General features: G+C 43.5%; 2 protein-coding genes across 10 annotated transcripts in view; one reads left to right on the top strand and one right to left on the bottom strand.

Annotated features, from left to right (window-relative positions):
• Positions 1 to 1,862, top strand: part of LOC107309087 (putative acyl-CoA dehydrogenase 6) — a 67,310-nt gene extending 65,448 nt beyond the window's left edge. For all 9 annotated transcript variants that reach the window (XM_085538618.1, XM_085538617.1, XM_015853554.2 and 6 more), the window contains one exon: positions 907 to 1,862. In XM_085538618.1, coding sequence (XP_085394744.1) covers positions 907 to 997 — 91 coding nt within the window. In that variant the 3' untranslated portion in view covers positions 998 to 1,862. The remainder of the gene's footprint in view (positions 1 to 906) is intronic.
• Positions 1,863 to 3,752: 1,890 nt separating this feature from the next.
• Positions 3,753 to 8,402, bottom strand: BET1 (Bet1 golgi vesicular membrane trafficking protein). Its single transcript, XM_015853564.3, has 4 exons — positions 8,233 to 8,402; positions 5,841 to 5,956; positions 5,197 to 5,253; positions 3,753 to 5,007 (listed from the first exon to the last, which is right to left on the bottom strand). The coding sequence occupies exons 1-4, from the start codon at positions 8,249 to 8,251 to the stop codon at positions 4,852 to 4,854; spliced, it is 348 nt and encodes a 115-aa protein (XP_015709050.1). The 5' UTR covers positions 8,252 to 8,402; the 3' UTR covers positions 3,753 to 4,851.
• Between the last annotated feature and the right edge of the window lie 10,068 nt (positions 8,403 to 18,470).

Raw genomic sequence — 18,470 nt, 5'->3', positions numbered from 1 at the left:
GGCACAGACACACACACACACACTCATGTGAAATGCTCCTCTTTTTAAAATATATTAGTATGATGGCTATCTAATAATTTGAAATATCCGTCAGACATCACCAAAGCCAGATCTCACCACTGCCTATTTATGACTTCATATAAACAGGCCACAAGTCCGAGATTCCTGCTGCAAATGGAAGCTTTTTATCTGTACCACAGAGTAGTTTTGTGGATTGCTTACTGTTATGACAGCACTCTGAAGATGCTAAGCATTGTCAGAGGCTTTCTGGCTTAAAAAGCAGCACCACAGCACAAAGAACGAGTAAACTACTGTTGTTCCAACTCCATTGCCTTCAACAAAACCCATTATGAAGGTGGGGAATTTTCATGCTATCAAATCAAGTAGAGGCTGTTTAACAGAACTGTTTCTCATTCGTTTTTTTCCTCCTCCCCAAAGAGGAACAGAAACTTGCTCAGAAAATTGCTTGAAGTGCAGTAGTTTACATCCTGGCTAACCAAGGGAATTGAAGCAATACCGTGAAGGATGATTTAGCAATAGAAACGGTGGGTTTTAAATAAGTCCAGTTAGAAAGATCATATCAAAAGTAAATAAGCTTGGAGCAGCTGTTCATTTTTAAATCAGAAAAGCAAATGCATATTTAAACTACGGTTGTGCTAGATCTCCTATCGCCATTAGGGAGACCTGGGTGCTTTTTTGGTTGAAGAACATTCTGTATTAAAAAAGAACCTTCTCCACACAGTTCTGCAATATCTATGTATTGATTGACTAATACTTCTTTTACCAGAGACAACAAAGTTAAATACTTCAACACATACTGCTGGCGTCCCATGAAATCTTCCTCATTTCCTACAATTCATAGACTTGCTCAGGATGGAATTTGTATTTCTCTTTGTATTTCTACAGGGACTTGAGGCTGGTGTCAATAGGTGGTGGTACAGATGAAACCATGCTTTCTATTATATGCAAATACATGGAAACACTTCCAAGGAAGTAACAGGTCTGCACTCTTCCTCAGAAACATAAGAAAGCAAGAGCGTGGTTATTACTGCATCCTGAAGGTAACAGGCAACATGATTCAAGTGTGGAAGAAGGAACAGTACTTATAATAGTAATTTTTCCAGGAAAATACTTATCAGAGTGTTTGACCAATATCACGATACATGTTCTCTAATGTCAAATTAATGTCAATGCCTGCAAGATTTTCTCCAGTTTTAGTGATTTACAACTTTGAGGGCTCTAGTGATCCATGCTAAAGAAATCTTGTCTTCTTCAATCAAGGTATAAATGCATCTTAGATCATCTAAGTAACCAAATGAGAAATACAACTTCCACATGGGTCCAATACAATTTCAGCAGTAGCAGTTCCACGTAACTTTGCTTTCAAGTCATAAATTGTTTATTCAATGTAATACTGAAGTACTGGAACAGTGGTTTTGTCCTCAGTTACCGCTATCTTCCATGTCTCTGAGTTTTTGCAAGTAAACAGCAAAACGAGTTCCTTCAGCACAAACCAAGTCAATAACCACAAGCCCCCCAGTCCAGTCACCACCATGACCTTCTCACTCTTGTACTACACTCTGACACACATTGTTTAGTGGCAGGACCAGAGACAGATGATTTTTACTTTCAGAACTCTGCAAACAGTACTTTATCTGTACTGGAAACTTTTGGAGACCTGAATTTCAGCTGTAAGGTTTCACATTTTGTGTGTAATTATGAATGAAAAATATGAAAGCGCTAACATGAGAATTGTGATCAGTTTAAATGAGACCCTACAATTTGCATGCCACCATCGAGTTGAAGCAGAAGTGCAATAAATATTACACTATTAAAATAAATAAAGCTATACATTTTCAGTATTTTATTGTGATCTGTTTTGCAAAGTCTGACTGAAATACACATCTACTGCGATAAGCAATAGGACCAGAGGGAATGGTTTCAAGCTATGGCAGGGGAGATTCAAGCTGGACATTAGGAAGTATTACTTCTCAGAAAGGGTGGTCAGGCACTGGAATGGACTGCCCAGGGAGGTGGTGGAGTCACCAACCCTGGGGGTGTTCAAGAAATGATTGGATGTTGTGTTGAGGGACATGGTTTAGTGGGAGCTCTTGGTAATAGGTGAACAGTTGGACTGGATGATCTTATAGGTCTTTTCCAACCTTGGTGATTCTATGATTCTAAGTATCAGTTCTCCATTCGTACGTCTTAAAATCTCATTCTTTACACTTCAGTGCTTATCAGCCATTTCTTCACCAACACTGGCAGCTCTTTTCATAAGGCAGAAGAGACAGCACGTCTTATTGAAAAACAAAAAAGGAAGTTTCATTGGAATTCTACTTGTAACCACATGGATGCGTCTACGCATCTCTCGAGGAATCTCCAAAGCCAATTAAAAGATTGTATTTCCTTCCGCTTGTAAACAGTCCGTACAGCTGCTCGGTAGAACCTACGTTATATTTAATTGAGAAACAACATATATTCTGTAAGAATTGCACACACAAAATAGCAACTGCAACATGTACAGTCGACACTGCTACAATTTTTATATCATATTAACTTAGCATTTTATTCTGTAATGCCATGCTATAGCATCCAGATATGTTGCCATCTGGGAGTTCTGAAGACTTTTAGAGTTATACCCTCGTACCAACAAATTAACCTCCAAAGGAAGAGTCCAGAGGTTGCAGTGCACGGTTCCGACCCTTTGCCATTCCCCCTCCTTTCATGAGATATTCTCAAAGCAGGATTTGTTTTCGGATTCTAAACTGAAAACGGACCTTTAACCGAAAGGGAAAAGTGCCGCATCCTGTATTTGCTTCAAAAGTAAAAGAAATGTAAAAATATAGAGAATGTCAGTCTACAAAATGAAAAAAAGCAAAGAAAGGAAGACACAAACACGCTTTTCCCCCCCCTCCTATTCCTTCTCCCTCAACCTCACCACATCACTGAAGAAGGAAAGAATGGAGGGAGAGGGATCCTACTCTGTACGATTCACCTTTAATCTGGTTTGACTTTTAAAACAAAATTCCTGTTGGTTTTACACATAAACTGAAGGACAAGCAAGAGATTTTTTTTTTAACCCATATGCTCTGGCAAGGGGAAGCACAGCATATTGATCAGAACAAATATGGGAAATCTCCCAGCTGTGTAACCAGTTGCACCTACCTATTTTCTACTCTATGCTATGTAGATAACTACTACTTCCATTTATTGGTAAGACAGATTGGTTAGTAAGAAAGAAATAGGAACTGCTCAGACACCACGTGAGACAAAGATTAAATGTCTTCTAAGTGATGGCCAAATATCAAGGGAGCACGGCTGTCAAAGTTACGTCAATCGTTACCCTACATGCTAGACAGCCTTACATTCCCTCAGTTTGCAATGGCAAACTATGGCTTATTGACTTACTCTGAGAACACTGTGTTTGTTTAGCAATTCTCATATAAATAAGATATATAACTGGCATTAATATTTATATGTTCTGTTATTTGTAGAGCTTTTAACAGTCCAGAATTAAATGGGTCAGAAACAATTGCATTTCAGTTACCTTTATAAGGCATTCTACAGAATGTGTGATTTAGACGTAATATTTCTGTTCTATATGAAAATGAACATGAAAAATGTAATGTATGCCTCCATGTATTTCAACAGTGCTCACCATCACACAAGTCTAGTTGTTTAAGTGCAGCTCCATTTCAAAATAACAGTGGTACTCTACAACAGGAAAGTATGCATAGAAACAACAAGAATACTCCAGGACACTTTATTTGTCAGCTCGTAATTATCTTATTAATGGCAGTATGCTATACAATATCTCTAGAAAAAATTGTTTTAAAAACGTAGATACAATTTCAAGATCTAGAAAACAATATTTTTCTGAACATTGAACCCAGTGATGCGATAGTTTCAACTACTTTGTGTGTTAAAGCTAAGTGTTCAAAGTAAAAACCTTAATATGTTAGCACCTTCAACGGGTGCTTCATAATATATATACATTTGTCAATATAAAATTGAAAACATTCAACCTCATATTCAGACATCATGCAGAGTGGATTTAGGGCTCATCACAGAACAAAACATAAATGAGCTAATGGAACAAGTTCCAGTGATTCAATGGAATCATTAAGTTTTGGATACTTTAAATGTAAAGGAAACATTTGCACTGTGTCCAAATTTGTTGATCCAAACAAAGGCATTTGCTTAACAGAACAGACACGCAAGCATCATTTGTCACATTTAAAAGGAAGATCCAGTTTTAAGTAACCTCTCCCCCAAATAAAACATTTAAGCTACTTAAACATGCAGACTGTTAGACATATCAATCTAGGTATCACAAAAATCACTTCTGTGGGGCATCACCGTTACGTTTGTTACCTTCAAGCCAACCTTTCAAAAATCCACAGATAAAACCAATCTCAAAAGACCCAAGTATTGGTCATGCTTTTGAAACCTGGAAGTTATTACCTGCCTGAAACTGGAGCTCTAATTTAGAGCACAGCTCAGATTAAAAAGCAAAATGAAAGCAAAGGCCTCGTAATTCGGCAACTATTTCATATCTGAAAAACCTTTGGTTCTGGGGGAGTTCTTGATTCCTCTTGTGGGTATTTTTTTTAAAGCAACCTAGAGTACTAGCAGTTTCTGCATATCTATAAATAATCCCCCCAAAACAGGGGACAATGGGAGAAATATCGATGCATCAGGAAAACCGTATGTAACACTGCATTAAGTACTAATGCAATTTACAATAATTTCATTGTGTTTTAACAACAGAATATGGCAGTTTAGATCAATGTCATTAATTAAGACTGATGGTTGAAATTACACAATTTAAGCTTAAGACAGTGTGCATCACCTCAGTTTAATAATCCAGTATGTTACAAAGAAGACAAACAATGCAAAGAGCATCATGTAGCATAATAGTTTTGTCTGGCTCCCTCTGGACAGTCTCCTCAGTCTGCCCATAGTCGCACCTAGAAGTCCAGTTGCAGAGTCAAAATCATTATCCTGCGTTTCAATGAAAGAAAACAGGAGAGAAAAGAGGGGAAAACAAACAACAAACATTACACAGCCAGTCAGCAATAAGCTCCCAACATATTTACACAAACGTTCACAATACACAAAAGAGTGCTCTGTATTACCTAACTTCACCATCCTGACCCATATTTAAGGAAACTTAAGTGACAAAGCACTTACCATTTCTGATAACAATTTGTTTTGGTTTTTCACTTCTGTTCCGATTTCAATAGAAAGCTATTGGGGAAAAAAAAAAAAAAAGAGGTTTAAATATGAGTGATCGGTTACACATAAATTAGAGTTGTTCTAAAATACATGATAATCACTAGTGTTTCCTTAGGTAAAACGTGAAATAAATAGCTGGCGTCTTTGAAAAACAGAAACTTAAACCATAAAACCAAGTGGCACAGCAGGACAAGAGGCAGCCAGTCACTCAGTCCAGAGACTGTAACCAGGATCAGCAATAGTCTGGTGATCATCCAACAAGTTAATCTTGGACTTGTGTTATTGCTAGCAAGCAAAGTCAACTGCAGGTCAGAATGAGGGAGATAGGAAATAAGGAGCGCATAGAGATGCAGCAAATGCTCCAATTTATTGCTGCAGAAAGACAGGCACCAGCCAGACCTTCAGCTTACAGCAGCTCCCCTATGAAGCAAGGACAAAGACTCTGCTGTCACAGTGCTTTCTCTTAGCCACAACCTGTACGTCTCTGTGGCACAGTTTCAACTCCATGATTTCTTACTGCTGCTACTGCTTTTCACCATCTATAAACAAGTCACAAGTCCACCCGTTTTAATTAAATTTAACTATAATTAAATACTTACTGATTTTATTGCACTGACTTTAGTGCGCAGACTTTCTGTTAACCTTTCATTTTCTTCTTCATACACACTGTACCCACTGTTAGTATAGCCATAGTTGCCAGTTGGTGCTCCATCACCTGTAAGCAGAAAAGCCAGTAGTTACAGATAGGAAATATCATTGGAGTAAGTGTTCTTCACTTGTGGGAAAACACTCTGCATTAAAAATGCATTTCCCTAACAGAAATCAGACAACTGGGCTGTACAGTACAGTACAGCCTAGACCTGAAATCAAAACTACTGATGCCATTGTTAACTACGAATTATGCCATTTAATGGAGTCAGGGTTGTTCCTATTGTTTTCCTTTACAATTATATGTAACTACAGTACCTCCTACTAAGTAACAAGCAATTTCGAGTGCTTGTAAGTTAGTACTCATAGCAGGTGAGTTCTAACTAAATGGTCTGCAAGGTCCCTCACAACCAAAGCCATTCTGGTATTCACAGAATCACAGAATTGTAGGGGTTGGAAGGGACCTCTAGAGATCATCGAGTCCAACCCCCTGCCAAAGCAGGCTCCCTACACCATGTCACACAGGTAGGCGTCCAGGCGGGTCTTGAATATAAGCACTATTCTATTGTTCTAGAGAGGAAATGAGAAGATCTGTGTAGAGCCTGGCTACTGCTACATAAAGAAAGGCCAGAAACTCCTACACAGCACATCTACAAGCTGTCTTGCAACACCACTAATAGCCAGGACGTGCCCATAGACATAACCATAATATCATCTCAGGCTAAACAGGAGGTACTAGGTAGCTGGAGACAGAAGTAAACATACTGATGGGCAGTTTGTACTTCCAGCCCATGAAATAAAAAGGCTGGATTGACAGCCAACACACCAAGATAAATATCAGCAAATTTCACTGATAAGGGTCCTAAGAGATATCTAAATCATCTCTTCAACCTTTCAGCAGGTGTTTTAAGAAGTACCTTCTGGATGCCCCTTACAGCACTGATTGTAAGAGCTTTGCCAAGCAAAGGCCAGCTCCAGCTGTGTTCCTTCCTTAGCAACCCATCCCCTCACTCCTTTAAAAGCATTAAAAGAAGGTTGGCCAGCAGGGTAAGGGAGGTGATTGTTTTTACTTTGCCTTCCTAAGGCTCCATTTGGAGAGCTGCATCTAGGCCTGGGGCTCCTGCTTCAGAGAAGATGTGGAATGTTTCAAACAGTCCAGAGGTGGGACACAGAAATATCAGAGGGCAGGGAGCACCACTCCTGTGAAGACAGGCTGAGGGAGCCAGGCTTGTTCAGCCTGGAGAAGAGAAGGCTGTGGGGAGACTTGATAGTGACCTTCCAGTACTTAAAGGCAGCTTATAAACAGGAGTGAAAACTTTTCCTACTGGTAGATAGTGATAGGACAAGAAGGAATGGTTTTCAACTAAAAGAGGGGATGTTATGGTTATACATCAGGAAGAAGTTCTTTACTCATAGAGCGATGAGGTTCCTCAGATAAGCTGTGGGTACTTCATCCCTTGTGGTGTTCAGGGCCAGGGTTGGATGGAGTTCTGGGCAGACTGATCTAGTGGCTGGCAACCCTGCCCATTACAGGGCATTGGAACGAGACAGGCTTGGAGGTCTCTTCCAAACCAAGCCACTCTATGATAAGCAATATAAGGAGCAGGGCCTTCAGCTCTGGTTCACAAGAGTCAGCTGTGGGGCCTCAAGATCCTTCTGACTTTTCAGGTTTTGCTCCTCCAGCAAAGAAAAATAAAGCAAGATTTGAAGACCTGAGTACTACCAATGCCCACCTTTTCTCAACCAACATCCCAGCACACCTCTGTTGATTTATTAAGGAGCATATCTAAGGTTTGGTTTTACTTTGTAGAAACACTATTGCACGCCACAAACAAGAAATGGAGAAATAAAGCTCGGGTAGCTCTACAACCATGCCTGGGTTGGCCACAAGGCATTCCTCAGCCTGGTGATTCAATGGAGGTGTTCACTCTCAGGATGAGGCTCTCAGCCACCCCCTCTCCACAGAGGGGATGCTGTACAGGGACACGACAGCACTTCCAGGTCCCAGAAAGCAACACACGAGGTCAAAGTTCCCTTCTAGTCATCAACGTGGCTGCGAGGTGAAGGGCCAGACCTGGCTCTCTGAGCACACCCAGCAGAGACCCCATCCTTTCCACCACTCTTATCAGTGGTAAACCGAAAGTGGAAGCCTTCTCAAAGCAAAAGCCTCAAACATAGCAGGAAAACATACAGAACATCCGCAATTAAATAAAACACGAATAAAAACAAGACGCCCTTCCCACCCAACCCCCGACCCACGCTCGTATCGCATCAGTCTGATGACACCGCGCAGCGCCACGGCCCACAGGCCTCTCGCCCCCCCCCACGCAGGACGGCTCTTACCCAGCCCCGCTCGCCGCATGGCCGTGCCCGGAGCTGCCGAGGGAGGGCGGGCAGGAGGAGGGTGAGGAGCGGGGCGGTGGTACCAGAGGAAGCAAGAGCCGAGCTCAGCCCGAGCTCAGCCCGCCCGCCGCTCCGCCAGCCGCCCCATTCACCGGCAGCGCCACGACAGCGCTGCGCCGCGCGGCCCGCTGGGAGCTACGGCGTATAGGGGCCGATGGGAAGTGTAGGCCCTTAGCTGAGCTGTGTGACGTTCATAGACAGCAATTCAGGGCTTCACTGCAAGCGTGGAAGCGGTACCGAGGTGATAAATGTTCCCTTTAGTGCACTGAGGAAATACAGTTTTCATGTGCTCATGAAGTGGTGCAGTCACCGTCCCTGGAGGTGTGTGCAGAGACCTTATGGCTGTGGCACCGAGGGTCAGTGGGCACTGAGTGTGGCTTGAGGTGATCTTAGAGGTCTTTCCCAGCCTTCATTGATTCTATGATAGTTTCTTCTGCTTGTTTTGTGGCTATGGCTGATCTTAGCATCCCCTCAGCAAGAATCACAGAATGACCTGGGTTGGAAGGGACCTCAAGGATCATGTAGTTCCAACCCCCCTGCCTGGCAGGGCCACCAAACATACACCCTTACTAGATCAGGTTGCCCAGGGCCCTGAAGCCACAGTGGTTTTGAGATGCCTGATCAACACGCTTTTTTAATCAAAGGCAACAAAAAAAAGTTCAGCTAAGGAATCTTATTAGTGTGGTAATAATAATGGCTGTGTTATCAGTGAATTGGTTAATTACTAACTGGATTGACATTGTTCTTACATGTTTGATAAACAGGTTTTCACAGTCAGCATGATTAACGCTCTACTTTCAACACTGACAGGCTGTGAAAACAACCTAGCAAGTTACACTCATCATCTGAGCGCTGAAAAGCTGATACAGCATTTTGTTAGTGCCAAATACTTCAATCACTGTTTTCTTAAGTGGTAAGCTGCAATTATTACTGTTTTTTTTAAATAAAGTAGTTGAAGTTTGATCCATTGCACAATTAACTAACAGCTGATGAGACATTTCTGAATAAAATGATTGCACTAACTATGTAGAAACTAGACTAGATCGCAAAATAATTAATATTCGGTGCCTGCAAAAAGGAATAAAGGACAACTTTCAGCATCTTTCATCTGTATCCTTTTTACTTATTGTCCTGATTTATTGTAATGCCATTTAGCAATTAAGAACCCTCAAAATGCTTCTGTTAAAGTAAGTCAGTCTGGTCAGTCAGGTGCCTCCTCCCATAACACTAACAATGAACTTAGCATGTCATCAGTATTATTCTTCCTGGTTGTACTCTCCAAGTACTGCAGTCAAGAAGACAAGAAGATGCTATGTAAAACCATAGAATCATAGAATGACCTGGGTTGGAAGGGACCTCAAGGATCATGAAGTTCCAACCCCCCTGCCTGGCAGGGCCTTCATGCCATCCTTAAGACCGTACATGTTTGTAGGAGGCTGATCATAGCTGCTGTTTGTTGATATCTAGACCGTCAAGCACAGAATTAATCATGTAAGCCACAAGCAGAGTAGTTCCTACATTCATTATTGATATTCTTTAATTATGAGCGCATTAGTAAGTCACTGCAAGTACAGACAAACCTCTCAGTTTCACCCATCACAGTGATTCAACATTTTATTAAATACTGTCAAAAAGAACTGAGGCTATTTCAGGTCTTAATGCGTTTCCATCAACAATGACAACTTATTTCTGGTACAAGCATCCAGTTCTGGGGCCTCCAGCACAAGAAGGACATGGAGCTGTTGGAGCAGTTCCAGATAAGGGCCACAAAGATCATCAGAGGGCTGGAGCACCTGCCCTATAGGGACAGGCTGAGAGAGAGGGGGCTCTTCAGCCTGGAGAAGAGAAGGCTTCGGGGGGGGAACTTATAGCGGCCTTCCAGTTCCCAGTCATAGCAAAAGGTTATCTATCCTCAGGGAGTCCTCGGGGAGGGGGCAATTTGGACACTTCAGCAGTGACACAGCAGCTGAGAAGCAGCAGATTAAACAGCATTAGCAGAAAGTGTCTATAAATGAAGAGGATGTCTGAAGAAAGAACATGCAGTCTTTTTCACTTTCATGACCCAGTTTTCTTACTCACAGTGAAGGCTTCTTTCTCCTCATTTAGATATTAGCAATGTTTGGGATGTATTGAGCTTTATCTTTGCTTGTGGATAATAACATTTAAAATAGGTATTATTTACTTAATTGCTGCTGCTAAATACTGTGATTCTTCTCATTCTTTTCTTTCATTACTTTTTAGTGGCATAGACTGCTCCATCTCTTGCTTGATTCTGTGGCGAACACTCCCACACACCTCTGCTGTATTTTTATAGATTTCTTGTCAGTGCTGTTAAATTGCATCAGTGTAGAGAAGGAAGGTCTATGGGCCCAACTGATGGTGTCCCTCCTAAATTTCATTACAAAGAGCTGGAATCAACATTTACTGAAGTCATGGAGAATTTTTGTATTGACTTTGGATCAAGCCATAAATTTTTATTAAAAAAACAACAACCTGGCTTCTCTGATTCTTTATCTCCCGAGTGTGTGCTGTGTAATCTATGAATAATTCCAGTCATGACTTCTTTCTCTCATATTAAGGTACCGTTTCTGATGTCAGCATTGACGGGGTAATAATATCAGCTGAATGAGTGATAAGAATTCAGAGCCGTTGCAGTAGCCTGAGCATTAATAACAGTAATGTCTAAAGAGGAGTGCTAATATGTTTAAAATAAGAAGTGGAAGTGGAAGTAATATTTTTCATTTCAGTAAAACAAATGTATGGGATGACTGGAGCACCCAGTTCCAATGCTTCATAAGGTGCAATTAAGTGATAATTTGATTATTTGAGTTCTGTTTGTTTTGACCTTTCAGACACATAGGAAAGGTTTTTACCAGTCAAAGCAGAGAATTCATTAAAAAGAGAGACTTTAAGCGCAGTGAATTTCAGGGAGAGGAGAGCTGCTTTGCAGACATGTATCTGGGCAGAGCATTTTCCTGCAGCACACTTCTGAAGACAAATGAGTTGGCATCTTTAGTTCTTTCTTAGTTTCCCGACAGGCCAACAAATCATGCACAAAACGATGAGTTTGATGACTAATTAGGGAAAGTAATGACTGAACATCAATCCACAAAAGCTCTTGCAAGTCCCTTGTTGTCCAGAAAGACCATCTCAATTAAATTATCCATTCAAAACACCTTTATAAGGTTTATTTTCTTCCAGTGTTGCAAAGAGCGCAGCAACGGGGCTGATTGCCTGCACTGGAGCATGGTGCTGTCATGGTTTAATAATTTTGTAATTTTTGCTATCAGTATTCCACATCATAACATCATATAAAGCATGAATAATTTTACTGAATCTGCAACTTATCAGAAGAAGACTACATCTCCCAGGGAACAACACGATAGGTCACGGGACCTGGACTCTATATTAACTCTGTCGCAGAACAGACTGACGTCTTTCGAGTTCTGGCGTTCAGGGGAGTGTGTGGGAGCCTTCAGCCGTTCGCCTAGATTTACAGTAGGCCTCTCGGTTACGGGACTCATTCTCTCTCCTATTTTGCTTGATTCGTTAGCTCAATTTTCAATTATATTGTATTATATTGTGTTATCCTGTATTTCGATATAGTATTTAGTAAATAAGTGTGCCTCCTTAGATCGTTGCCGCTGTTTTCTTTTCCTAATTAACTTTTTCTTTTCGGCCTAGGGCCCCTCCGGGGCCCACGGCCCCCTGTCACGGACGCAGGTGGATTTTTAGTTCAAACCGTGACAGATTTTGGTGGAGAATGCGGGCAAATTGAGTTGCTGTTTTTTCTGTGTTTTTCTTCTGTTGCTCTTTTAGCTTTTAACAGAGCTACGAGTTTTTTTCCCTGTTAAGGAGCTATCTCGTGTTTGCGATTCTGCACCTGCGAGCTTGACCTTGAAAGTCCAGGCGGACTGCCAATACTCCGGTATATTTTATAAACACTGCTGAGCTTTGTTTTCTTTCACTTTTTTTCTCTCTATTGGAGGGAAAAAAAAAAATGTTTTCTCTACTAAATTTGTTTTACCAGGGACTGTGTGCCATTGGTTCCTTTTTTGAGACGCTCCAAACATATTGGGCCATGTTTAAGCTAACCACTTTTTCTTATGGAGCTATACAATTGTATAATGGATTGAAAGCATGGTTAGCAATGCTCACTTCGTATCTGTATACAGCTCCAGAGGGAGCAACTAATGCAACTAATTATACAGAAATGGTGATTTTTAAGCGTGCTCCTCTTTCTTTCTATGAATCCTTTATGCAGTTTTTGAATGATCAGTGGGCCACACTCTTAATCTCCCTGAACTTACTGTTGATTATTGTAATAATCTCACTCAGTATCTGGATTTATAACATCCGGAGGAAGTCTTCCCTAGAACCAGAGAATACTGAGTGGCAGGGAATTGAAGAGATTCTCAAAGGACAGACATCTTCAGTGTTATGGAGCTTCACTCCTGAACACTTGAAGAATCCTGAGAGTTTGATTGCATATTTGAGGCAGGAATGTTGTGGCTCAGGCAGATCTCAGGAGGCACAAATGATTTTGGGCCTAGCTAATGCTTATTGGGCCTTAGTCAATACCATTCCTGAGAGGGAAGTTTTTGAAGCTGAGAGAGAGAGTCTCAGGGCCGAGAAAGAGAGTCTTAGAGCTGACGCAGAAAAACTTTGGGATGAGAAAAGCTCCCTGCAATCCCAACTCAACACCCTCCAGTCCGAGCACAGCGCCCTCCGGTCCGAGCACGACACTCTCCAGTCCGAGCACGGTGCCCTCCGGTCCGAGTACAACACTCTCCAGACTGAGCGCGATGCCCTCCGGACCGAGCACAATGCCCTCCAGACCGAGCACAACACTCTCCAGTCCAAGTATGACGCCGTCCAGTCTGAGTGCGGCACCCTTCAGGCCAAGCATGATGCCTTCCAATCCAACTGTGACACTCTCCAGTCCGAGCACAGCGCCCTCCGGTCCGAGTACAACACTCTCCAGACTGAGCGCGATGCCCTCCGGACCGAGCTTAATGCCCTCCAGACCGAGCACAACACTCTCCAGTCCAAGTATGACGCCGTCCAGTCTGAGTGCGGCACCCTTCAGGCCAAGCATGATGCCTTCCAATCCAACTGTGACACCCTCCAGTCCGAGCTCAACACTCTCCAGACTGAGCGCGATGCCCTCCGGTCCGAGCACGACACTCTCCAGTCCGAGCACAGCGCCCTCCGGTCCGAGTATGACACTCTCCAGTCCAAACACGATGCCCTCCAATCTGAGTGCGTCGATCTCCAGTTCAAACATGACTCTATTGACTCGTTGTACACTGACCTCATGGCCGACTACAACGCCCTCAAAGCCAATCGCAGCACCCTCCGGTCTTTGTACGACGAGCTCCTGTCTGACTACGACGCTCTCCAGTCTGAACACAAAGACCTCCAGTCCGGGTACGACAATCTCCGGGCAGCGCGCAGCGCCCTCCTGTGTAAGCACAACGCTCTCCAGTCTGAGCACGACACTCTCCAGTCCGAGCACAGCGCCCTCCTGTGTAAGCACAACGCTCTCCAGTCTGAGCACGACACTCTCCAGTCCGAGCACAGCGCCCTCCTGTGTAAGCACATCGCTCTCCAGTCTGAGCACGACGCCCTCCAGTCTAGTTATAACGTCCTTAGGGCAGAATGCGACACCCTCAAGTCTGAACCGTATGTACTCCAACTTAACCAACCACCGGGGGCACCAGATACAATGTTGGTTGCCCCTGTAAGAGGGCGAAAAACAAAACGAGTTTCAACTCAGATAGAGAAAATGCAGAAGGAGTTAGAAGAGCGGAGGGAGTTAGGAGAGCAGGACTCAGGAGAGCAGGGGGATTCAGGAGAGCAGGGGGACTCAGGAGGTCAGGGGGACTCAGGAGAGCAGGAGGAGTCAGAAGACCAGAGGAAGTCGGCGGAGCAGAGGTTGTTAGAGCAGTATAAGAAGATGTTAGAGGAGGAGAAGAAGTCAGAGGAGCAGAGAAAGTTAGGAGAGAGAAAGTTAGGAGAGAGGAAAAAGGAGGAAGGTCGCCTGGAGGAAATAACACAAGCGTCAGAGTCAGGGTCAGAGTCAGACGAGGAGCCAAAAGCTAGATTTTCTTTACGAGAATTTCTCGAGTCCAAACTTATAGATGGGGCAGCCTCATCAACACAGCTGCCAACATTAACACCTGAGACTCTTGATAGAGCAAAAGGTGAGCAAAGTATTACGACCATTATTGATCGATCTTTTAAACTGAGTGAAATTCGAGATCTGAGAAAGGATTTCACATGTCAGCCAAAAGAAAATATGGTCACTTGGTTACTTCGCTGCTGGGACAATGGTGCCAACAGTGCGTGGCTCGATGGCAGTGAAGCTCGCCAACTGGGTAGCATTTCCAGGGACTCACGTGTGGACAGAGGTATAGGCACATGCCAAAATCGGTCCTACACCCTCTGGAAGCGGATGTTGATAGCGGTAAGAGATAGATTCCCCTTTAAACGGGACTTGGAGCCTGAGAAAAAGAAATGGACTGATATGGAGAAAGGTATCCAATTTTTGAGAGAAAGGGCTCTGGTGGAAATGCTCTACAGCCCCCAGTTCAATCGTAACAATCCAAACCAATTACATGATCCTGAAGCAGTCCACGTTCCACGACAAATGTGGCGTGACTTTACAAAGGCAGCTCCAGAAAAGCATGCCAGTGCACTTGCATTGGTATATGGCAAAGGGGAAAGAAAGCCCCCTGTAAATGAGCTAATTAGCAGACTTCAGGAGCTTGAATTATTTATAAGCGCTACAGAAGTTAAGCTTTATACTTCAGCCATTGTCCAAATGGGAAAAAAAATAGTGGAAAGGTTAGACAAAGTGGAGGAAACACAAAGTGATATTATTGACCAATTGGCTAATGTGCCTGATGTAGATGAATCCACGGTGGTACCAGATGATGGAAACCAGGATTTCCACGATCGCCTATCGAGAGAGCTAAACAACATGAGTTCCTCTCGACCTGTATCATCGAAAATCTCAACCATAAAAAAGAGACGTCCTCGTATTCAAGCAAATGACAACGATAAGTCACCTCGAATCAACAATGAGACTACACGTCTTGCCTTGTTGCTTTTCCTCTGTAGTCATGGGGAGGACATGAAGAAGTGGTGTAATTCATCCACTTCTGCACTTCAGGCACGAGTGAAAGAATTACAAGGTGAAACAACTACCAAGGTGAACTCTTCCAAGAAGGGGAGAGTTCCAGTTGCTGCAAGTCAACGAGGTAAACAATAGAGGGGCCCTGCCCCCAGCCAGGGGGGGGAAAGGGACAACAGAGTATACTGGAATGTGTGGATTAAGTGGCCTGGCACATCTCAACCACAGAAATATAAAGCCTTGGTGGACACTGGTGCACAATGCACCCTAATGCCCTCAAGTCACCAAGGGACACAACCAATATATATCCATGGAGTGACTGGGGGTTCCCAAGAATTGACTATGTTGGAGGCCGAAATAAGCCTCACTGGTAAAAACTGGCAGAGACACCCTATTGTGACTGGTCCAGAGGCTCCATGTATACTGGGAATCGATTACCTTAGGATGGGATATTTCAAGGATCCCAAGGGGTATCGATGGGCCTTTGGGATAGCTGCTGTAAACACAAATGGTGTTAAGCAGCTGTCAACTTTACCTGGTCTGTCAGATGATCCTTCTGCTGTGGGGTTGCTCCAGGTAAAAGACCAAGAGGTACCAATTGCCACCAGAGTGGTTCACAGACGGCAGTACCGCACCAATAGGGACTCATTGCTCCCCATTCAAAAGCTAATTCGCCAATTAGAAAATCAGGGAGTGATTAGCAAAACGCACTCGCCTTTTAACAGCCCCATATGGCCAGTGCGTAAAACCAGTGGGGAATGGAGGCTGACGGTAGATTACCGTGGCCTGAATGAAGTTACACCTCCATTAAGTGCTGCTGTACCAGACATGCTAGAACTCCAGTATGAATTGGAGTCAAAAGAAGCTAGGTGGTATGCCACTATTGATATTGCTAATGCCTTCTTTTCCATCCCATTGGCTGCAAAATGTAGGCCACAGTTTGCTTTTACCTGGAGAGGTATCCAGTATACCTGGAACCGTTTACCCCAGGGGTGGAAGCACAGCCCAACAATTTGCCATGGATTGATCCAAGCTGTTTTGGAACAGGGTAATGCTCCTGAACACTTGCAGTATATTGATGACATTGTAGTGTGGGGCCATACAGCAGCAGAGGTTTCCAAGAAAGGGAAACAGATAATCCAAATTCTTTTGAAAGCTGGTTTTGCCATTAAGCGCAGCAAGGTGAAGGGGCCTGCCCAGGAAATCCAGTTCTTAGGCATAAAATGGCAAGATGGACGTCGTCACATCCCAGCAGATGTGATTGACAAAATCACTGCTATGTCTCCGCCCACAAATAAAACAGAGACCCAATCTTTTCTGGGAGTAGTGGGCTTTTGGAGAATGCATGTCCCAAACTACAGCCACATAGTGAGCCCTCTCTATCAGGTAACACGGAAGAAGAATAATTTCTCATGGGGTCCTGAGCAGCAGCAGGCTTTTGAGCAGATAAAACAAGAAATAGCCCGTGCCGTGGCCTTGGGGCCAGTACGGACGGGACAGGATGTGAAGAACATCCTCTACACTGCTGCTGGAGAGAAAGGTCCCACCTGGAGTTTGTGGCAAAGAGCCTCAGGAGAGACCCGAGGCCGACCCCTAGGATTTTGGAGTCGAGCATATAAAGGGTCTGAGGAGCGCTACACTCCAACTGAGAAGGAGATCTTAGCCGTGTATGAGGGGGTTCGGGCTGCTTCTGAAGTAGTTGGGACAGAGGTTCAGCTTCTTCTAGCACCTCGCTTGCCAGTAATAAACTGGATGTTTAAAGGACAGGTTCCCTCCACCCATCATGCTACTGATGCCACTTGGAGTAAGTGGATTTCATTAATTACTCAACGAGCTCGAATGGGAAAACTCAGCCGTCCTGGAATTCTAGAAGTGATCATGGACTGGCCTGAGAGTAAAAAAATTGAAATACCACCTACAGAAGAGGTATCACGTGCTAAAGAGGCACCACCATACAATGAGCTACCAGAAAACGAAAAGAAATTTGCCCTATTCACAGACGGATCATGTCGTATTGTTGGGAAGCATCGCAGATGGAAAGCTGCTGTATGGAGCCCCACACGACAAGTTGCAGAGGCCACTGAAGGTAAAGGAGAATCAAGTCAATTCGCAGAGGTAAAGGCTGTTCAGCTGGCTTTAGATGTGGCTGAACGGGAGAGGTGGCCAATGCTTCATCTTTATACTGATTCATGGATGGTGGCAAATGCCTTATGGGGGTGGTTGCAACAGTGGGAAAATGATAATTGGCAACGAAAGGGTAAACCTGTTTGGGCTGCTGAACTATGGAAAGACATTGCTGCCCGAATAAGGAACATTGTTGTAAAGGTGCGCCATGTAGATGCTCATGTGCCTAAAAGTAAGGCTACTGAAGAACATAAAAATAACCATCAGGTTGATCGAGCTGCCAAAATTGAGGTGGCTCAAATAGACTTGGACTGGCAGAACAAGGGTGAATTATTCCTAGCTCGGTGGGCCCATGAGACTTCAGGTCATCAAGGAAGGGATGCAACATATAAGTGGGCCAGAGACCGAGGGGTGGACTTAACTATGGACGCTATTGCTCAAGTTATTCATGATTGTGAAACATGCGCCATAATTAAACAAGCCAAGAGGATGAAACCTATTTGGGGGGAAGGGCGATGGCAAAAGTATAAATATGGAGAGGCATGGCAGGTTGATTATATCACCTTGCCACGATCTCGCAATGGTAAGCGTTATGTACTCACCATGGTGGAGGCAACCACTGGGTGGCTCGAAACATACGCAGTACCCCATGCTACCGCCCGAAACACCATATTAGGGTTGGAAAAGCAAATCCTGTGGCGGCATGGCACTCCGGAAAGAATTGAATCAGATAATGGGACCCATTTTAAAAATTCCCTTGTAACCACTTGGGCCAAAAATCATGGCATTGAGTGGATTTACCATATTCCCTATCATGCACCAGCTTCTGGTAAGATTGAACGATTCAATGGGTTATTGAAAACTATGTTGAAAGCAATGGGTGGCGGAACGTATAAAAATTGGGAGAACCATTTAG

This window comes from Coturnix japonica, chromosome 2 (assembly GCF_054131305.1).
Source record: "Coturnix japonica strain WE chromosome 2, WE-NBRP24, whole genome shotgun sequence".
Taxonomy (NCBI): Eukaryota; Metazoa; Chordata; class Aves; order Galliformes; family Phasianidae; genus Coturnix; species Coturnix japonica.
This window is presented reverse-complemented; position numbering and strand designations above follow the sequence as displayed.

Coding starts and splice junctions, on each gene's coding strand:
- BET1 (XM_015853564.3), bottom strand. Junction 5,254..5,840: donor AAGTCAGTGCAATAAAATCA/GTAAGTATTTAA, acceptor TTTCCCCAATAG/CTTTCTATTGAAATCGGAAC. Junction 5,008..5,196: donor ACAAATTGTTATCAGAAATG/GTAAGTGCTTTG, acceptor ATTGAAACGCAG/GATAATGATTTTGACTCTGC.